Source organism: Vidua chalybeata, chromosome 3 (genome assembly GCF_026979565.1).
Source record: "Vidua chalybeata isolate OUT-0048 chromosome 3, bVidCha1 merged haplotype, whole genome shotgun sequence".
Classification (NCBI taxonomy): Eukaryota; Metazoa; Chordata; class Aves; order Passeriformes; family Viduidae; genus Vidua; species Vidua chalybeata.
The window spans coordinates 24,524,208-24,546,614 of record NC_071532.1 but is presented as its reverse complement, the minus strand read 5'-3'; the positions used below and the strand labels follow the sequence as shown (position 1 = coordinate 24,546,614).

The window sequence follows — 22,407 nt, the reverse complement described above, 5'->3', positions numbered from 1 at the left end:
AAGCCAGGAAATCAATGCTTTTCTTCTCTTTGTTTAGAAAACAGAGCCCATAGCCAAAATAATTCTTATGCGCCAGAAGGGAAAGGATAGAATAAACACTCTCCCTGTTCTACAGCTATTAGCTCTGGAGAAGCTATTTTGCTCCAGTTCACTGTGGTACATACAGAAGATTGGAAGGTCCCAATCAGTCTCATTTTATAATTTGTGTTGCATTTTAATTTTTAGAAAGTGGTACTCAAGTAACCTGAGAGCTCAGCAATTCCAGCAGGGTTAGCGTGAGTTCTCTCCTGGCTTGCTGTGTTACCCAAATCTGATCAAAGGACAAGGACTCCAGAAGCTTGTCCAGCTGTGGTTTTATAATGACACCATTAGGTTTTGCTCCATAATCAAGGTCCCTAAAAGTCTGTGTAGCTTCAGGCTTAATATCTGCGACAAGGTTAACTGAAATCTGCAGCAAGGATAACTACTTTAGCAGATTGTATCAGCAGGAAATATTTAAACACTATTTAAAAGGATTTTAAATAAGCAGATTTTATTTAACACTGCACTAATGCATTGCAATAGAAAATGATACAACAGAGCTGCTACAAATAAACATAATACTTTTACCCTTCCCCTGCCCCCCTCCCCTCTAAATTCCCCAGATGTGTATTATTAAGTCCAATGAGTGCACCAGATCTCTCTGTCTGAGTTGAAATACTGGAACGCCAGGCTCAGACAGCCCATTTGCCCTTTGGTTTTGCGCCTGCTGAATCTGCATTCTGGGTCTGTGGAATTAATTACAATAGCACCGGTCACCGGCAATGTCAGTGTTGCCACTTCAGGTGTATCAAATGTGCCTTCTTACAGGCCTAGAACTTTCAGAGGAAGGTAGCTTCTCCTGTAAGGCTGGCGTGCCCTGCCCTCTAGTGCCAGGTGCACCTCTAGATGTTCACTTAAATGCATGCCAGGGCCAGAATAAAGCCTGGAGCAGCAGGCATTCTTCATAAGCCATCCTGTATGACTTACTAGCTGCATGTGTTGCTAAAGCAAATGTAAGGTGTCCATCTGACACTCTGGCACAGTAGTACAAGACCCAAAAATATGGGTGAGACACTGGGCCATGTCTCATTGGGTCACGTACAAGATGTTTCAGATAACCAATTCTAACTTCAAAGTAGTGAAGACTGACTTTTATTGCTCACCATGGTGCTAAAGAAGTCTCTGTTTCACAAAAAAAAAATGAGGAATTGTGACATTCATGGTTATAATAGCTATAAATCTAGCACTAATATTGCATTTGATAGCAAACAACTATTTCAAAAACCTGTAGTGAAAAAACAGACTGATTACATTTGGTAGTTATTTCAAGTATTTCACCACCACCTGGAAGATGGGAAATAAAATCATACCAGAGGACTACAGAATCTCTCTATTGTTTGTCCTTTAAGGCAAAAGCTGCCTGTCATCCTTGAGTAGGACCTAAAACAAAGGAAGGCAAATCCTTAGGGTTAGGAACTGTTTTTCTTAAACATGGCTATAGCTGAAAACTGTGAAAAGTAACCAAAAGAACCCCTTAAAAATAAGATAAGGATTTTCTTCTGAGTGGTTCAGCCTCTTGCAGTGATACATCTTAATGCAATTATCTTCTACATACAAATCTTGCTCAAATTGTTTCACTTGGCAATCAGTGCAATACTGATATTATGATGGATTCTGCTTTTATTATCATGAGCTCTCATTTAAAACAAACAGTAGTATTCATGGGGTATAAATGACCAAAAACTTTGCCAATTTTTCTGTAAAATGTAGTCATTGCACATGGCTGTGCATGATGTGTACTGTAATCGCCGTGGTTTAGAGCAACATAAAAAATACAGGTACTAATTTTGGATTCTCCCATTTTTAAAGTTCAGATATGTAAAGCCCTGACTGAACAGATGTCAAACATCTGTCTCTTCCTCGCAATAAAACAAGGCTGCCATTCTAACCTGGTTTTGTGGGATCATCCTTTCCATACTGAGGTCAAAGAACAATTTGAATAAGCTAAAGCTTAGTTCATGCTCTTAGAAAAAAAATTGTGAAGACAGCTCTTTCTCACCTTTTCCAAGGCTCTCCTTAATATTTTGCCCACAAACCTGGTACAAAGTACTCTGTCACATTTTTTTATAAACTCTTGGACATGCAATTTAGGATAACTCTCTACTTGTTTAACTCAGTTGAGGGTCTGCCCTTGTAACATAGGTGACATGATTTCTTTACTGAAAAACTGGAAGCACTTCATTCAGGTTGGCAGAGAAAAATAAGTTTCATACAGCTGAGTCTTAATAAGAATATCTCCCTTTTAAAATTCATTATGAGAACCATTAGATTCTGCTAGGAAAATTATATCAACGTTATTTGTTAACATTGTCAAGTACCTAGTGCTGCAGAAAATGCAGACATACATCCTCAATGCCAAGCTTAGAGCAAAAATAGATTCACACTTTTTTGTGTTGTTCTGTTTTCTAATGTATCCACAAAGTATTTTCCCTTTGTAAACATGTTAGACAATGAACACCATTTCTCAGTCCATCAAATGCTCAGCTTTTAAGAATACACAAATATTTTGCTCTAACCTTTTTTCTAGTTTCTTCACATCAGTAAGGTTCCCTACCCACAAAGAAAAGAAAAAAAAAAAAAAAGCCTGGGCTCTTGGGCCACATGTGATCACCTCTGCTTATGCTATAACATTCTGCATTTATTAGATCACCCTCCTGCTGGTGGTACTGGCATCACCAGCTCACGCCACTGCACTCTAGTACTTTTCAGGATAAAACCAACCCTGTTGCCCCTTTCATCTAAGGCAGGTAGAAAATTTTTGAGACTAATTTAAACAAAAGAGAAGACAAGAAGAGATAGCTTGCATAAATTTAAAAATATCTTTAGAATAATTACATTAAGAATTTTCCATGTTTCAAAGTAGAAACTTCAGGTTTGTCTGTGAGTATTTGAATGAGAAGAATATTTTCCTGTTGCCAGGGAAAATCAGCTCAACTTCTCCTAAAATCAAAAGCCTTTTTAAGATCAATATGTTAAGAGCTCTGAAGATAACTGTACAAGCTTCTCCAGCTCCGCACAGCTGCTAGTCATCTACAGAACAGTAAGGTCTGAAAGTCTGGGGAACAGAACCCCATTGCAACTACTCTCCTGAGCTGCAGATGATGGTCTTGGTTACAGGAGTTTCTGCACTCACACACAGAGCAACTGAAAGCAAAAATACAGGGGCATGGATTCACACAGCTGAAGTTCAACCTGGGCTCTGGGGCTATTTCCTCTGGGCTCATCCCTTGGAGAGATTAGGCTTTCACTGGAATATAGGATATGAAATACAAACCAGATTGCATGAACAAGTAGAACATACGCCACATAAAGCAAATGCATAAAGGTAGGAGGCAGAAAAATCACAAGCAGACAATTAATACAGGTGTTGCGGTAGAGGGGCTGGCTCATTTCAGTGTTTTATTACTCACAACACAGAAACCAAATTTGTCAATATGGGGGAAATATTTAAAGGCACTAATGGATGATGGATGCCTAATGGGTGTCCTTTTTCACTGTGGTAAAGTGTACATTTGCCATATGTGCTTTTAAAGGGTTTCCTTTTTAATTACAGCTCAACCCCTAGAGGAAACAAACACTTGAATTTCCATGAAAATCAATGAGTGTTTCAAGCCCTCAACAACTGTCAAGATCAGAAATTAATCTAACAATATATTTGCCATTATGGTGTTGAGAAAACACATCCCTCCTCAAGTTATGGATTGACTAGCCTAAACTGATTGCAATTTCCATGGTCTGAAATGAAAGTCAGTAAAGTACTGATTTTTAAACAGAATTTCTGTCATCTAAAAAAGAAAGGTTTAGAAAGCCATCACATTTCAATAGACACAGCACTTCAAAAACACAGAAAGAATCTACGACTTTCTGGTATAGACTACTGGCCAGGAACTAAGTCATATAGTTCCTAAATGAGGAAAATAATTTTGGTGAGTAAATAGGAAGCAGATGTCAGAGACAATGAACTTTGCTTCTCTGTTTAGTGTCAATAGTATATTATGTTGTGGCAATCAGTCACCGACAGGGCTAGCATAAATGCTGGAAACAAAAGGATAATTATATGGAAAAAGCCAAGATGTGTAAAACACAATACTGTAAAACCAAAAGCTCCAACTACCAAAACTGTAGCCCATGGGGAAATAAAAAAGAAATCATGTTATACCTCTTTTAAATCTAGCCTACAAAGTGGAAAATCTTGGCCTATGAAAGGAAGCAAATTAAGGTCAAATTAAAAATATATGCAAATCTAAGCAAGATCTTGAATAAACTCGATTCCCAAGGAGTGGGATTTCTAGTGACCCAAATCCCAACCTGCTGGATCACATTGCCACTTCTCCCTCAGGCAGAGGGAAGTACTGGCAGCTGCAAAAAAATGGGTCCAAAGTAAACAGACTGATCTCCACACCAACTAGAGAAGAGTGGGTCTTGTCGTGTACAGCTTATGGTAACACGATCTGATCCAGCCTTCTCTTTTGAATAAGTTAGGACTTTCTGCTTTCTTTAGATTCATGTCTTAGGTTAATTGAAATCAAAGTCATGACATTCTCAATAGGATCAATAATATAAAAATTTCTAGTAAAATATAAATAAATAATTTCTACATAAAAGCAACAAGAGCTTCTCTAGGAAACTTATGAATCAGATGAGATTTCTGACTACTTCAGCTGAATGTATTCTGACATATCACTCAAGATTTAAGGGTAGAAGCCTTATGCTTTTCTATATTTTCAAAGAAGAATTGCAAAACTTACTTGACTATAATTTTTATCAATAAGCATTTGTTTTGGCTATAATTCAGACTGCAAGCAGACATGAATCTACACCAACCAACCAACATTATGATGAACACTTTCTCAAATGTTTTACATCATTTGCCCATTTATAACCAGGTTGCAGATGAAGATTTCGGTTAAATGATGGGCCTATCATGAAATTTCAGTAATGATTTTAGTAAGATTGGAAACACAACTATTTGCACTTCAAAAATTTTAAGAACAGTGCTATGATATGGCAATGAGAGATTAATGGAAATCTTGCAAAACAAGATAAATGGCACTGCAAGAATAGCAGAAAACTGGGGAGATGAGGGAGAAATTAATTGAATCTACACTTTTGATAAATATTTATTTTTTGCAAAAGAAAAATGCACACTAGTTTGAACTGTCATTATGCTAACCTATATCCTATTTTTCATATTATTAGTAATACATAATGTGGTAGTTTATATTCAAAAATAAAACCAGAATGTATATACCTCATGTATTTATCCAGAAATACACTAAGGTTACTATGGTTACGAAAAATCCATTACCTTTGAATACAGAATGAAAAAGTTTGACTTAAAGTGTGCACTATTTATTATAGTGATCATCAACAGCCTTCAGGAGGTTCTCTAACTGGATTCATTTTTCAGTGTCAGAACTGACCCACCACACCAGTACCTTATGGCCTGTGCAAGGCAAAGAAATTTGAACTATATGAATTTTTAAATATGTTTTATACTGACTCAAGATGCAGAACTGGCTTTGAATTTTAAGGCTTTACATTAAAAAGAAAGTAGGGCCTTGGTACCCTTTTCTCCCCAAGTTGTCCAATAAGAAATGTTTTATTTTCTCTTGTACCTACCAAGATATACAAATTCTGATGGGTCCACAATAGTGCTTATGCTGTGGCATGGCACTTCTAGCTCCATATTTTCTTTTTGGTTTTTTTGGTTGTTAGATTTTTGTCTGTTTGTTTTGTTGTTGTTGTTGTGGTTTTAGTTATTTTGTTTTGTTTTTTTTTATTATTTTTTGTTGTTGTTTGCATAATGTCTGAACAAAGAATTTGGATAATTCATTAAATTACACCAATTACATTAAAATAGAGAGCCAGATTACCATGCTTCACTGTATTGCCAAGTAATGGGCACTTAACTTCAGTATAACAGTTTAAGAGTATTGATATAATTTGGCTATTGGCACATGACACAACTATTATAGTAAGAAAAGAGATTATTTGTTTATATTTTTAATAAATGAATTAGAGGCTATTCAGGTAAGCAATGTGTTATCTCTCTAATTAAGAATATTTAAGGAAGGCAGTAAGAAAAACTATTAAACCTGCATATAATTTCTTCAACAGTTGGCAGTTTACTTGCTTTGAAAGCTGGATGGTATGAGATCAAAATGTTATAAAACCATTTAAAAGATGAGTCAGATCCTGTGAAAGAGGTACAAAATTTAGCTACACCATCCATGGTGATGTTAATTTCTATGAGTCCCAACAAAGAGTAAGATGCTTTAAAAAATTAAACCCATCAGGGTTTAAAGTGCATCCAGCCAATTTTAGAATTAGTTTTCTTTCCTCTGAAATAAGAAGGGGTCAATTATACAATTGTTCATTGCAACCATGAGATACCCATCTGACATGCTACCTAGCAGAGAACTCACCTTTTACAATATACTTAGTTCCATTTCCAGAGTAAATTGGTATCCCATTCATATATAAAGTATATTGTGTAATAATACCATTTGGTGTTTTGGGTGGACTCCAACTCATCAGCAGGAATGTGGGAAAGGATATTGCTGTGGGTGACTGCACATCTTCAGGGGCTGGTGAAAAAATGTATAAAGTTATACTATATTGTCTTTCCACAAATAATAAAGATTTCAATGAGAAGTTACTACCAGAAGTTACTACCAGTTGAAATTTCAGAAAAGATTTTATATCTGCAACATACCAGAATTTTGAGAAGTCTCCTATATTATGTGATTTCTACCCAAACAGAAAGTTCTGTGAAAGACAGAAATATAGTCTTCGTTTTTAGGAGAATAATTATGCTTCTATAATTTTGTCTTTCCAGCTTGGTAACACAGATCAAGGTGAGAGGTACAGGATTTTAGTTCAGTCCTTTTTTTAATACAGATTTTTTTTTTTCTTCTTTCATGGTTTTTATTCCTAACTATAAAGTGATGTGTTCTTAGGCACTACCCCTGTTTAAATTTTTTCATCATTCAATACACTTAGTGATGTTTGTTTAATGTAGATTTTATGTATATAGTACACTGGAAGTTGGTAATGGATAATAATTTAAGAGTCGAGTTCTTTCACTGTTCCAGTGAGTTATACATTAGAAGCACAAGGAATCCCACTGAATATCACAAGGGGAGCAGAACTGAGGCCTTGGTCTGGGAGAAATATCTTGTAATTTACAAGCTCTGTGCTAACAATTTAAAACAATAACTAGCAGTGCCTGGCAATGTGAAAACAATATAAAGTAATGAATGTTTCAATAGGGAAACAGGGATAGCTGGAGGGTGTGATATGGTGTCTGTCTTCTGTATCACCAATTTATTGTTACTAAGAGCATGCAACAAGAGCATTCAAAAATAGAAATTCCACACATTGACTTTCTGTTCAATTCTTCTGAGGGATAAAACACACGTTCCCCATGGCTTTATTCAATCTCTGAGAAAAAAAAAAATCTACTTCTGCCTAAACCATTCCGTTATGATAGGTAAGGATTTCTGCTTTATTCACTAAGCTGAGAAAATAGGACATAAACAATTTATTTTTAATTGCTATGTCACAGCAGAAAGAAATACACAAATATTGAAATAATGTGTTTCATGTTTATATCATAGGGTCCATTAAGTATTTGGCTTTCAGAGGCTGTAGCCTTTCATGGGCAATGCCACCAGACAATCTCAGTTTATCTTGAACATCCAAGAGGCAATAACTGGATTTTGGTTTGACTGGTGCTGCTGGCAGTTACTAACATGGTCATGCCAAAACTCTGTTCTAGCAATGTTAGTCTGCAATTTTCAGCACTGTCCTCATCAATACCTTGCACAACAACCTGCTTTGGCAGCAGTTAAATACTTCAGCATCCTTTTAATTATTATGACTATAATTCACATGACTTCATGCCAAAATTTTATTTTCTTTATTGGTACTGTATTACAACCTAGTTTACATGAGAAGATAAAACAAAGAACTGTGGGAGGGAGGGAGGGAATTTTGAAAACTACTTTGCATCATGGAAGATTAACTACTGTCCAATAAATACATGTCAAAGTCTTCATTATTCTACTGGTGTAGATTTGGAGTAACTGATTATTTTAACTGGATTAATATGGCTTTAAGATAACAGAACTGGGAGATGTGAACTTTATGTTTAATTGAGAATGAAGTTAGATATGTCACTGATATTTTTAGGGCATTTGTTCGAGTAACTGATGTGCAATACACATCAGCCTAGACTCTAAGGCAGAACTGAATGCATTTTTAGTTTCTTTGTACCCTAGATCTTCATGTAAGCATAGGAAGCATTAATTTGCACTCACAACCTTTAAGTTTGAGCACATGTAAAAGCGTTTAGGAAAAAAAAAGGGAAAATCTGAACAGCAATTAATAAATAACTCAATTGGCATTTGGCAGTTTCATCACACTGAAATAATTGTTGCCTATTGCTGGTGTTTAGTGGTTAAAAGAAACCATGGAAATCAACCATTTGATTCTCAATTTCATACTGTGCCATACAATCAATTCTTTTTAGTCAGACTGTCTGTAGATTTACTTCTGAGCCATAGTAAAATGAGGAAGCTTTCATTAATCTTTCAGATGCTTCATATTAATGACAAGGCTCTTGCATGAACAATGTAACAGCAATTAAAAAGCCCATTAATCTGCATTACAGCTATTAAAGATGCATGTCATTAAAGGGTATGGAGTTTGATTCATTTTCGCACCCCCCAAAAAATGGAGCAATTATGGTCTGGCAATGCACTTTGTCATCAAATTAGGTTGGGGTTTTCCAGCAAATGGCTTTGCAGCGTTTAGCTCTTCTCCTGTTTTATTATTCATGACTGAAATGTGGAAGTCAAGACCTTTGAAATTACTTTACCTTCTTGTGGAGTGGAGATGTTCAATGCATGCAAGCTCTCAGTACAGCCAGCCAAAGTGCAAGCAGTTAGGGTTACAGCATAGTTTGTGAAGGGATGCAAGCCCCTCAATACGCCTGCAACACAAGAAAACAAGGTGTTATGCATGTACAGTGTACAGACTGATTGCATGCAGACACATGCAGAGGGAAAATAAACTTTTGTATCACGGGCTCCCACTGCCACAGGTGGAAAAGAAAAATTATTTAAGGTTTTGTTCCTATTATCCATGACTTAAATTTTACAAAATAATTTAAGAGCAAATAATATTTTATTCCATTCTTAGTACTAAAGGTGCACCTGTGTTTATTTATGCTCACTGAAACAGATACTACTGCAAAACAGAGGTATATATTTTAATGTGACAATGAAGGAGGTTTTCCTTAATCCCTGTCTCTAAATTTTTTCTGTTATTAATTTTGTTTTTCAAGGAATTTTCATTGTCTCTCAGTATAAGCTTTTTTTTTTATGCATCCTCTTCAAAGATGTCCCTATTCATACATAAACTGAAATCTCTTTTTTTATGAAACATCCCACTTGTAGCTATTTAGTTATGAAACTAAATAGTTTAGTAGCTGTTTAGTTATGAAGTTTTACAGGAAGAAAAGATCTGGGGCCTTATTCTATTTCAGTTCCTGCTTATGTTAGTGAAGTTACTAAATTCTCACATCATCAATCAGCTCCTTGTTATAACAAATAATAATCACTGCTTACCACTTCAGGAAGTTTTGCAACATTTTGAACTATCATATACAGAAGAATTGCAAGGGGAAAAATGTAATTTAGAGTCATTTTAAGAAACATCAGCAGTTCCCATTTCAAAATAAGTCCAACAACAAAGTAATATGAAATCTAAATACAGAAGTTATTAAAGGAAGGCGAAGTCATGACAAGTCTTATTTCAAACCATGTTCTCACCTCGACTGTCACAGCTCTAGCAAAATCGATGTGGTGTTTCATTAAAAACATAAAATTTATAGAAACAACATTCTTTCAAAACTGCCCAACACTGGGATTTCACAAATCAGCTTAAAAAACAACAGCACGTCAAAGAACTGTAATTTCTGGCCAATTGTTCCACAGTACAAGAAGCCTGAAAATCCCCTCAGCATTACATGTACACAGACAGGTAGCTAAAATTAGTCCTTATGATTGCTCTTCACTGGGCTGCTACGCTAACAGAATGCAACATAACTATGTTTCATAAAAAAAAAATTCCCCACATAAGCCCTTTAAAATCACAAAAAGGGCACAGAGAATTTGATGTTGGAAACTAACACCTACAGCACAAATATATTATTTTCTGAGTAGAACCATCAGTCTGTACAAGTTTATATTGTGTTTAGTAAAAGGTGTGTTCACATGGAAAATATGAGATTAGCTTTCTCTGAATTAGTAACATTTATGCTTTTTCTTGCAATCAATCAAAAACTTCAAAGGTTGGTATAACAATGATCTTTCTATTTAAATTCTCTGGGGTGCACTTCTACTCATACAAATGGAGAGATATTCAGAAATAATCACTTTTACATCAGAATAGTGTTAAAATAAAACCAGTTGACCAGCATCTGCTTGCTCTGATTATAGTTTTGATTTTGCAAATCCCCAGTTAACAGGGGACAGCTGTACTGACATGCAATCTAAGTGTGACAGGAGAGAAAAAGAATGCTGTGTCGGTCACCACCAAAGAAATGTCCCTGTAATTTTCCTGTGATGGATGGAGAATATTTTTAAGAGCCATCAAAAAGACAGAAAATAGTAAATAATTTTTTCATAGAATGGTCTGGATTGAAAGGGACCATAAAGATCATCTAGTCCCAATCCCCTGACATGGGCAGGGACACTTCCCTCTAGACCAGATTGCTCAGAGTCCCATTCAGCCTGACAGTGAACACTTCCAGGGATTGGGCATTCACAACTTCTCTAGGCAACCTGTTCCAGTGCTTCACCATGCCCACAGTAAAAAATTTCTTCCCAATATCTAATCTAAACCTAAACTCTTTCAGATTAAAGACATTACACCTTGTCCTTTCACTACATTCCCTTGCAAGAAGTTCCTTTTCAGCATTCTTGTATGGCTCCCCTTCAGGCATTACTATGCCTGTAAAGTATTGGAAGCTACACTAAATTGTGCATCACAGAAATTCCATTAGTCAAAATTCCATCTTTTCTACACAAGACAGTATTTCCACTTATTTCCAGATCATAGAGGGTTAAACCCAGGAAACCATAAAAGGTGCTTTGGGAATTACCTCCACAAATAAATACAAACAGGAACCAAATCCTCTAACTGTGACATTCGCAAATTCCTGGCCAAGAGGAGCATGGCATTGTATATACACCATCTCTCTATTCACTCTGTGGTGCTTTAGGAAGCAATTTAGTTTGATTTGTACATTTAGCACTTGTAGCATTTGTTTCTTATGAAGCAGTGAATTAACGCTCCTTGCATTTCCTCATAGAAGACATCCTGTAGGGTTACCAATGGTTTTAGGCACTGAGAGCTGCAGAATATCAGACATACCCAAAAAGATGCCAAGATGTGTAGAAGGTTTGGATTGGACTGTTTCGTTTACTTTTGACAAAGTAGGGAGGTTTTATATGAAGCACTTGTAGCAGAACAGACTTCCCATTGCATAGGTAGGTTTGTGAAAAGCTGAGGGAATTTGCATGAACAAAAAGCAAACAAATAAACCCTTTTGCTACAGGAGGTTTTTGTTTAAAAATTCATTCAGCAAAGGCATCAACTTAAAAAATATTTTTTTCATTTCCTAATTAATGTTTTTCCTTCATGTGTACTCTTGCACTATTTCTTTTTCAACAAAGAAACAGATGTGCATAGGTAGGCAATAGAAAGTGCACAGATTTTATTTACATACTTCAGCAAACTACTTTTTTCTCAGCTGCCATCCTATCTGTTTGGCCAGCATCCACTGTAATCTGTTCTCCTTCATTATGTTAATCTGTGGGCGGAAAGATTTCTGTCATCTTCAAATCGCTTGTACAGCAATGGTAAACACCTTGGCCTGTCTGTAATTGGACAGGTGTCTGCATTGGTGTCACCCAGCTTTTAATTCAATTAAAGAACTGGCTGCTCTGCTCTCATTACCCACTCATTTCCCCTGCACTTTCAGTCAGTCAGTGAAATTTACACTCAGCACCTGACTATGCTGAAATACAAAGTCAGCAATCCCACAGCAAAGATCATCACTGATACATGTGAATTAATTTAAAGAACAGCAAAATAAAATTTGCAGTAAAAAATAGCCTATGATCCAATGAAGTCGGTTGACAGCTTTAAAAAAACTTTTCCTAACTCCTCAATTATCATACTCTCAGACTGGCATCTCTTGTCTATACCCAATAATTGCTGATCTGATAAGAGTCCATCAGGCTTTCCAAAATGGGGTGCTAACAAAGCAAAATTTGTCCACACTTGCATGTATTCTGTTAATGCTAACAGGAGAGAGGTGGATAAAGTGTCACGTTTTTCAGGAGATAGGATTAGAGACATCATCAATATTTAAGAAGAGGGTCAGCCTCACACATTTGGGATACAGGTCCCATGCATTCAGTCTGTCACTACAGAGCAGCTGAATCCACCTAGACTCAAAATTTACATCGTAGACTACATTTGAAGCCTTAAAATCCACATGGGGAAGTGGAGATGCTAAATCATTTTAACACACCACTCCTATCTGCCCAAAGAACCTTTTGAAATAAATTAAAGTTCTAACACAGACATTTTGACACAGTGACCCCATGAAACTGAATAATGTCATTTGTTAAATATGAATGTAAAGTTAACAGTCTAAAAGAGTGATCTGGAATCACACCTAGAACATTAAGCCCACTTTATATGCAAAACTAGTATTTAATTGTCTATACTTTTATTTAAATGGTCTTTAATTATTTGCAATATTGAAAGTCAAGGTTTAGCATTGTGCAAGAGAGAAAACGCTAGGCTCATTCTAGCAGGGAAGGGATAACAACGTGGATATGGGCAATAGCAAAGGGGTCAACAATGAATTTATGGTAAAATGGCTGTGTGGACTAGTCAAAAGTAGTTGCATATTTATGTCCACTCCATTCAATGTTCTTATGCATACAGTATAATCCAGCTTTTTTCCCTTCACTTCTCCATGAGGCAGAAATGTTCAGTACCTCTCAAAGTGAGTTCTCATACATTTAGACAACACAGCCATATTCCACAGCAATCTGGCAAATTTAGAGTGGAAAAAGAATTTCTCATAAAAAAAAATGCTTTACCACTACACTATGAGGGCTAATATTCTGTTCTAGTGTATTATTTTGCCAAAGGGACTTTTCTTTGCCAGATTTTTTCATTGTTTCATCCCTAACATGCTATTTCATGAGGACCTCTTTTGAAATACACCTCTTACAACTAAAACAACACTTGGTCTTTAGATTTACCTTCATTCCTGTCTAAGCTTTTAAAACAAAAATTACCAAATCTCTCCTCCCTAAACCCAGATTATTTAGATAACTTGAATGCCCGAGGTCATACAGCATCTGTCCAACAAAGTCACTTGTGTGTCGAGATGCATCATTGCCACAGTACACTTAATCACAGTCCACTGATCAGAAAAGGAAGTCCTCAAGTGACTTTGTTTTTGACAGATTGCAGCAAAAACTATTTAAGTACATGTGTCTTCCACATATGCATTTCTGAACCGAAAGCCTGTGCACATCAATCTGTCACATACATGTGCATTTTTAAAGGATCTTCTAAGTATAGTATGAGTAAAATGAAGAACTACTCAACTCGAGGGCACCTATTCCAACTCTTTGGCTTATAAGAACAAACAAAAGTTTTATTTTAGTTACTGCATTTAGGTGGCTTGAAAGACCCTTTTTTCCCAACAGAAATACTTCAGAACAAACCATATACAACCTCCATTGTCTTTGAAGATGCAATTCAGTTTGCAGTGGTTCAAGGAAAACTGTTACATTCCCCATAGCACAGGGAACTCTCCAGCTGCTACAGTTTGAAGAAAACTTTAACTGAACAGTGCAATTTTGCACCAAGAGTTAATTAACCACAGAGAGTACTGGTTTCGTAATATCTATCACTGTTTAACCCTTGATCATTCCAAATAACTTCATCATTGCTTATTTTCTGCAGTATGATTATCTTTAAAAGTTTGTAAACAGACAAAGAAATACTGTTTACTTTTTTGCAGATTTTTAATATGTCTATAAAAACATAATAATCCTTTCTAGCCTGCAAAAATATTAAGAAATTAACTTCTTTTTATTACTAAAAATATGGTTATGTATCTAAGAGTCGATGTAATTTTGATAAAATGCTTAGATTTATTTAATCACACAATTTATGTTTTGTAGGAATAAATTTCTAGAACAGCATTGGACTGTAAACAAGATTCATTTAGGTCTAAACTCAATCAAGTTTGAATCTTAATACTGTAGAATATTAATATAATTTGTTTTAAAATATGTCAGTAGTCCGCTAAAGCCTGCTAAATGAAAGGAGAAGGGAACCTACATTCTGCCACTCTGACTTAGAGTCACTAGGAGCTCAAGCACCATCTGACAACTCACAGAAACCAAATGGGCACAGACAGGTCTATCGGCTACCCCGTGTTGCAGTAGCTGCCCCAGCCAAACATTCCTATATACATATGAAGTATGTATATAAGTGTTAGAAATATACATATACAGTGTTAGAAATTTGGCTCAGCTTGAAGCAGGGATTTGGGAGTCTTCCTAGTGTTCTGGCCCTACATAGATTTATCTTAGTTGGTTTATAATAATCCCTTTCTATAAATTTTAAAAATCTCATTAACTGCAGTATGGGAATGCTTTGAGTGTAAAATATTTGTGCAAACCAAGAGCTTTCAAGTAATTTCAAGTGCATGACAGTATTGCCCAAGCAATTCACCAACAGCTTCACACAGCAAACTCCCCATTGGTGGTAAACTGCTCATTTCATCCCACACAGATTAAATAAGCCTGAAAGAAACAGCATTTTCTAATATCCATCTCAGACAGTGATCCCCAAATCCGGTCAGAGGGAGCAGTCAGGATGCAGAGGCCAGTCCCAAAGCCACAGGCTGCTTAGGCAGGAGACTGGCGGAGCTCTCCTTGAGAGAGACAATCTCTCAGCTGACAGCACTTGCCAGAGCATGGGCATTTGCCAGGCTGGCAGTGAGCTTCCCCCAGTGCTATGGCCCCACTGTCCAGCCCTGGCTGATCTGTCACTGGCAGTCTCCTCTTCTAAGAGACTCTCCACCTAGAGAGCTTTCAAAATCACAGTACAGCTCAGACACTTTGATTAAATTAACTTTTCCTGAGATATTCATCTGCTGAGCATAAAAGACTAAAAGGTGAAAAGTAATTACAAACATGTGTCACAGGAAGGAGAGAATGGCAGCTGTCAACCACAATTTACTCATTACCACGTGTGCAGCCACAGCATCAGCCCTTGGCTATTGCAGCAATGACAGAGGTGGGATGAACTGCAAAATCATACAAATTTGAAACAGAAATCTTTAAGAGGAATAAATACCAATTTTCTGCAAATTCTTTTGCAGCACATTTTATTTCATTATTGTCTGTTGGTGTCATTAGACCCCACAGTTTAGAGGCTGGCCAATCTCCTGAATTCTACAGTGAGAGAAATTTGAATTATAAAATGGGGATTTTGCATGTGCTTGACAAGAGAAGCGTCAGAGAATTATGATCATTGGCACAAAACACAGAGGCAAGCTGAGGTGTATCCCAGGGTTCTGGGATACTGTTCAACACTTTTATCAATGACTTTGATGATAGGGGAAGTGTGCACCCTAAGCAAGTCTGGATGATACAAAAAGGGCCACTAAGATGGTAAAAAGACTGGAGCAGATCTCTTCCGAGAGAGAGTGAGAGAGCTGGGACTCATCATCTCAGGAAAGACAAGCCTCTGGGTGATCTATCAAAATGTATAAATACCTTACGGGAGGGAACAAAGCAGCACCCAACTATTCTAAGTACTGCAGAATGACAGGACAAGAGTCAATGGAAACAAACTGAAATAAACAAATCACAGTATCAGAGAATATCCTGAGTTGCAAGGGACCCACAAGGATCATGGGTCATGATGATCTCAGAGGTCTTTTCCAACCTAAATGATTCTGTGATCAGTGCGTCCAACTCCCACCTCTGCACAGGAAAACCCCAAGAATAACACCATGAGTCCAAGAGCCCAAATGCTTCTTAAACTCTGACAGGTTTGGTGTTGTGACCACTTCCCTGGGGGGAAAATTAAAATCCAACTGAACACAGGAAATCACTTTTTACTGTGAGGGTGACCAAACCTGGAACAGGCTTCTCATAGAGAAGTATCTCCATTTATGAAGATATTTAAAACTCAACTGGATGTGGTTCTGGGAAACCTGTTCCACTCAACCTTGTGTGAGCTGGGAGAATGGACTAGATAATCCTTTCAACCCAAATTACTCTGTGATCTTCTGGATTCCAAAGGAAAGTAGAAGCAAAAGCTGATCACAGACCACACTGAAACAGTGTGTTCTAAAGCTTCTTCCATTTGTTTAAGCACTGATTCTAATTTATATTCCAAATTTTGGTGTCAGCATGTGGAATGCATCAGAATGCAGAAGAAAGCAATCCAGCCTTTAGGAAAAAAAAATTCTTACATGCAGTGACTCTGTACTTCCTTTATTACTCTGCATCAATGTTATTACATGCTTCTCTGAAGGCAAGATGGGCAAGCATGGTACTTTTCAAATCCCAAAAACTTACACTCTAACTTTATACTCTCATCCTAGAATACAGATACTGAACACCATGTTGAAATATATCACCTTATACAATAAACTCCTGGTTCAACAGTCAGAACCTCATTTAAAGGATTTAAATCTGATGAATATTCCTTTCTTGGATGAAAATGAAAAAACAGTTTGACATTTTGGAAGATTACAAGGGTCAGATTTTGAAGGATTTTGCTTTCTGAGGAGTCAGAAATAGGCCTCTGAGACTGTGGGATTATGGTCATTTAAAGACCTATTTTACTTTTAGTATTTAGCTCAGCTTTTCTTCTTGACAAGGGTACAAGAGGTTCTTCTGAATGTGACACACACAGTACAGCCTTCTGAGAAATGGGTAATGCTCTTAACTTTTTGCTGCTGTTCTCCAGTTATGACTCAGGACCCTACTGTAATTGTTCAAAAGAATTTACAGTGTAAATGTAAACTGAAACACAACAGATGGGCCTAAAAAGCGTCAAGGAAAAAAATAAGACAAAGGGTTGTCAGTGCCTTCGGATACATTTCATGCAGCAGACAAGCAGTGGCTAGGTTTGACAGGGAATGAAAATTTCAAGGAGGGCATGCAAAAATACCATTGTTTCTTCATCAGTGATCTCACAGAGAGCTGCGGTACCTTTCTGCTGTTGCATTAGCAAGCCTGGCTGTTTGGGTTACTGCAGCATTTTCTCATGGAATGCAATAAAATAATTTCTAAAGAAATGTCCCCGAAATTAGGGAAAGAAAAAGCAAAAATTTTCATTCACAGCAAACTGAAAAGTAAGCAAAGACAGCACCTTCTGTAGGGTTCTATATTTATGTCAACTTTTGATTAACCAGGAATGATAATTCATCAGGGAAAGATACACCTTCTCCTGGGAGTCTCATATTTGTGCATAACTAGTTCTCCATATCCCCTTACTTGCTCACCTGTGTAGGCCTCACCAAATCAATAGACTGAAGTAAAATTACTTTGGATTGGTGATTTAATTTACACTTGTCTCAGCTCTGACCTCACCATGAGGACATGAATTATATATTTCATACAATAAAAATAGATAATTAAACTACTGGGCAGGAGTTATAAATAACAAGAGGAAGCACATCTTACACACACAAAACTGAACTGGAACAATTACTCCCACACCAGATACAGAAACAATAAATATATTGAAAAAATAAAGATAATTCTACCATAGACCATTAAGCAGGATGGTCCAGATGCAGCTTTCAGCTGAAGAACTCCACAACTAACCAGCTGAATTTGTACTAACAGGAAGACTCATTCTATGTTTAGCACATTTCTTACACTTTCTTCTTGAGCATCTAGACAATCACAGAATATTCTGAGTTGGAAGAAACCCACTAGACTCATGGAGTCCAACTCTTAGGTGAATGGCCTGTAGAGATATTGATCCCAAAACATTGGTGTAGAGCATTAGCACCATGCCCCAAGCGAGCTCATCTCAGGGTCATATTCTGACATGGTCACGTAGATCAGTATTTGAATACAGACATTCTTACGTTTTTTGGGTCATATGAGTGGCCAGTGTGCTGCTGTGGAAAACAAAGCCAACAGCATGCTGGATTCCATCAACAAGGACATCTCCAGCAGAGACAGAGAAGTCATTACTCCCCTCTACTTAGTTCTTGTCAGGCTATACCTAGAACACTGTGTCTAATTTTGTCCCTGCTGTGCAAAAAAGATATGGACAGGCTGGAGAGAGTCCAGAGAAAGTTGACAAAGATGATCAAATGATTGGGTAGCCTGTCAAATAAGGAAAGACTGAGAAAATTTGGTTTGTTCAGCCTTGTGAAAAGAAAGATCAGTAGAGATCTTATCGCCACATTCCAGGATTTAAAGGGTGGCTACAAGGAAGATGTAGAGTCCCTTTTTGCAATGAGTCACACGGACAAGACCAGGGGTGATGGGCACAAGTTACTCCTGGGGAGAATCCAACTGGACACAAGACAAAAAATTTCACAATAAGCACAATCAGCCACTGGAATAATTCCCAAGAAGTGGTGGATTCCCCAGCTCTGGATGCTTTAAGATTCAGCTGGAAAGGGTGCTGGGCCATCTTGTCTAGATTGTGCTTTTGCCAAGAAAGATTGGATCAGATGATCCTTGATCTCCCTTCCAACATGGTATCTATGATTCTATAATTTTATTTTGCATTATTTGACAGCTCTCTAAAACTCCCTGACAGGAGGTTGTTGTGAGGTCGGGGACGGTCTTTTCTTCTGTGCCTACACTGAGAGGACAAGAGGAAATGGCCTCAAACTGAGACAAGGGAGATTCAGATTAGATATTAGAAAGAAGTTTCATTGTTTGGGTGGACAGGCATTGGAATGGGCTGCCCAGGGAGGTGGTGGAATCACCATTCTTGGAGGTGTTCAAGAGATGTCTGGATCTGGTGATAGGTGATGTGGTTTAGGGGTTACAGTGGTGGTGTTGGGTTGATGATGGGCCTTGATGATATTACATATCTCTTTCAACCTCGATGATTTTATCTGCTGTAATAGGCTAAAGAATCAGGATCCATTTACTGTCTTCATTTAATGTCAAGGTATATTGCTTCTTCTAACTCCTGTAAGCTGCAGGCAGATAACCTCTTACCTGTCCAGCCTGGTGCAGACATTTTCATAATCTTGACAGACAGTGATGGCACAATGCCAAACAAGTTAAACAATATTTTGGTTCTGACCATCAGCTGTGAGTAAGCCACCTAATCCATGTGTCTCAGTCTTTATTTTCTGCTAGTATAATCTATATTGTCTTGTAACATAGATAAAGAACATTGAAATCTACAAGGTCATTAAAGAAATCGCAGTAAGGATAGAAAGCCCATGAAGTTCTGGTAAGTTCACTACTCACAAATAGTCAAACTGAAGGAAAAAATATGTGTAATTTTTCCCCTGGAAATGTATACATAGGTTATGGCAGAGAAACAATACAAACCATATAAACTTATGTAAAAACTAATACCTGGGCTTCAGGAAATAATACACTGCCTGACTGTTGTACTGCCCAAGACTGTTGTACTGCCCAAACCTGAGCCAAACCAAAGCACCAGCTTAGAGCATTGTGTCATTACCACTTTTTGAATTGTTATGAATGACAGAATTGATGATAGAGATCATAAAAATGAATCTATAGGTCTGCACTACTGCCCCATTTAGTCATCACATAACATAATGTAGCTTCTTGTCTGCAATGTGCTTCCTTCCCAGGGAACTTTGTAGCAGCCAGAAAAGGCAGTTTGTTCACAGAGAGCAGAAAGCCAGATCCATGGTATCCTGGCAGGAAGAAATGTCCCCAAATTTTCTCTATAACCTTCTCACCCCATGAATTTCTTAATTCCGTAATACCTACCTCTACATCCCAGTGGCATCAACCACAGCATCTGATTAACACAAATGTATGCTAGTTCCCACTGAAATCAGTTAGGTTTATATGATCAAAATTAGGCAGCTATATCAAGTGCTTTCACACATCAGGTCAACCAGTATCATATGGGACTCACAGAATAATTTAGGTGAACTGGATGGAACAATAGGAAAAGGGGTTAAAACAAAATCACATATACTAAGCAAATGCAAGCAAACAAAAAAAGCATTTCTCCCCCAGATCATAAATAGTTTGGGAATTGCTTTTTAGTATTTGTGCTGTATCTTAATTTCTATTGTTCTTTGAAATCAGTACATCGCTACAGGGATGCTGACACAAATAATTACCTTTCCAAACGTTATCTATGCTGTGTATACACAAAAACAGACAAGTAGTATTTCATAGATCAAGAGAAGGAGGGATAAGCATCCTGTGTTATTAGATATGCCTAAAAAATGGTATTTAATAACATTTACCTGTGAGCATACCAGCGTCAGCAAGCTCAGCACTGGTGATGGGTACAGTGGGACCATCCGCTTCATATGCTTTCAAAATGTACTTCTCAATTACACCTATGACCCCAGCTGGTTTGTCCCAGGTGACCTCAATGCTGTAACCATTTATACTGTGAGCTCTTGAGGGAGTTGGCACATTTTGTGGAACTGTAGAAGGATAAAATAGAAAATAGAGAAAATGGCAGTTCTAAGGAGACTATTGCCCCTATTCTTCACTTTTAATGGCTGCAGTAAATCAGACTCAACCATTAGCATAAATACAATTTATTAGAGTTGTAACTTTTCAGCATTGATTTAATATGACTGCACATCTTGAGCTATTCAGTTAAAGCTATATTTCAAAACCATCAAAACTCCATCTACATAACATTCCTTCTTGTCTTGTTGCAATTTTCCAAAAACATTTCATGTATCAAACATATTTAAGCATCACTCACAAAGAGAGGAGGTGGACTGTATGTAGCTAACAAGAACAGGCATTAAAATAACACCACTGAATGAAGCAAGGCAGTACTTGAACAGAGTAGAGGTTGATATTTATCAGTTGAGTATCTAAGGCACAAAATGCCACAACTATGAAATGTTTCTAAAAATCTCCATTCCCTTTTATAGAAGTCCTTAAAAAAATTAAAGCTCTTCCATTTATTTTCCACCTGCATATTTTATTTCCACAATGCTATGCACCTTTCTTGGGGCAGAGCAGAGATTTTAAAGGCCTTTTTGCAAAATCCTTTGCTTCTGATCATTCCATATTACAAAAGAAAAAAAAAAAAAAAAGAAAATATAAATGTTTTAAAGAACTGGAAAACCAAGATTGTAAATGCATAGAGCTGCTAATAAAAAGAAATAATTCAATTTCCTCTAACCTTTAACTATTTCTTGGATATTACTATGCCAAGTAAAAGTCTGGTCAGTAACAGCTTCATCACAGATGACTGCACAAGGGATGCAGAGGAAAGACCCAAGGAACACTATGGCAGGATGATGGATGATGAGTTTGCTATAGACGCATGTGGACTCACTCGCCCTGCTGATGATCACTTGCTTTTCTCACTATCAAATAGCCTATTTTTTGGTAATTTTACTGTTTAGTTTCATTAAATATGAATGCAGCCTTGTTTTTTATAAGAAGGGTATCAGCATGGAAAGTACAAGAATACTTGGAAGTTGTGATTCTTCTGTAAAGCATGTGATACTCTGAAAAAGCTCCTATTACTACAGCAATATATTGATTTCATTAGTTATGAAGTGTATCACAGGGCGAGGTAAGGTACTGTACAGCAGATGGTCTTCTCATAAGGGATATAACAAAACCAACTCAAAAATAATTAAATAGTGCAATTATTGTCCAACCCCAGGGAACACGGACTGCTCAGTACTGTGGTCAGCTTGCAAACATAAATTTGTGGCAAACCTTACAGTTGTCAGATGGTTGACACAAAAATATGCACATATTTCATCCCTTCTGGGTGGCACACAAAGTATAGGTTTTATAAGAATGTATCTGCAAGTCCAATATTTATGCATGTATCACATAATTTTTTAAGGTGATACATTGGATGACTTATACCATAAGAATGCTCTGCACTGATGGAATGCAATTGGGCTTTGATTTCAAGAAGAGGGAAAGTTAGTTAAGTAAAATACACAGAACTGTAAATCTTCAAAATCTTACTGGCTTGATAAAGTTTGCAAAAGCACTGGCCGGAAAAGTT

The 22,407-nt window shown here is 37.1% G+C and overlaps 1 protein-coding gene across 12 annotated transcripts in view; it reads right to left on the bottom strand.

The window, feature by feature from the left end:
• The window catches only part of USH2A (usherin), a 374,435-nt gene that overhangs the window by 204,000 nt on the left and 148,028 nt on the right, over positions 1–22,407 (bottom strand). For all 12 annotated transcript variants that reach the window (XR_008429695.1, XR_008429696.1, XM_053936908.1 and 9 more), the window contains 3 exons: positions 20,654–20,839; positions 8,966–9,079; positions 6,510–6,671 (listed from right to left, as the gene is read on the bottom strand). Coding sequence is in view for 10 of the 12 variants with exons in the window: in XM_053936908.1 (XP_053792883.1) it covers positions 6,510–6,671; positions 8,966–9,079; positions 20,654–20,839 (462 nt within the window). In the remaining 2 variants the exon portion in view is untranslated. The remainder of the gene's footprint in view (positions 1–6,509; positions 6,672–8,965; positions 9,080–20,653; positions 20,840–22,407) is intronic.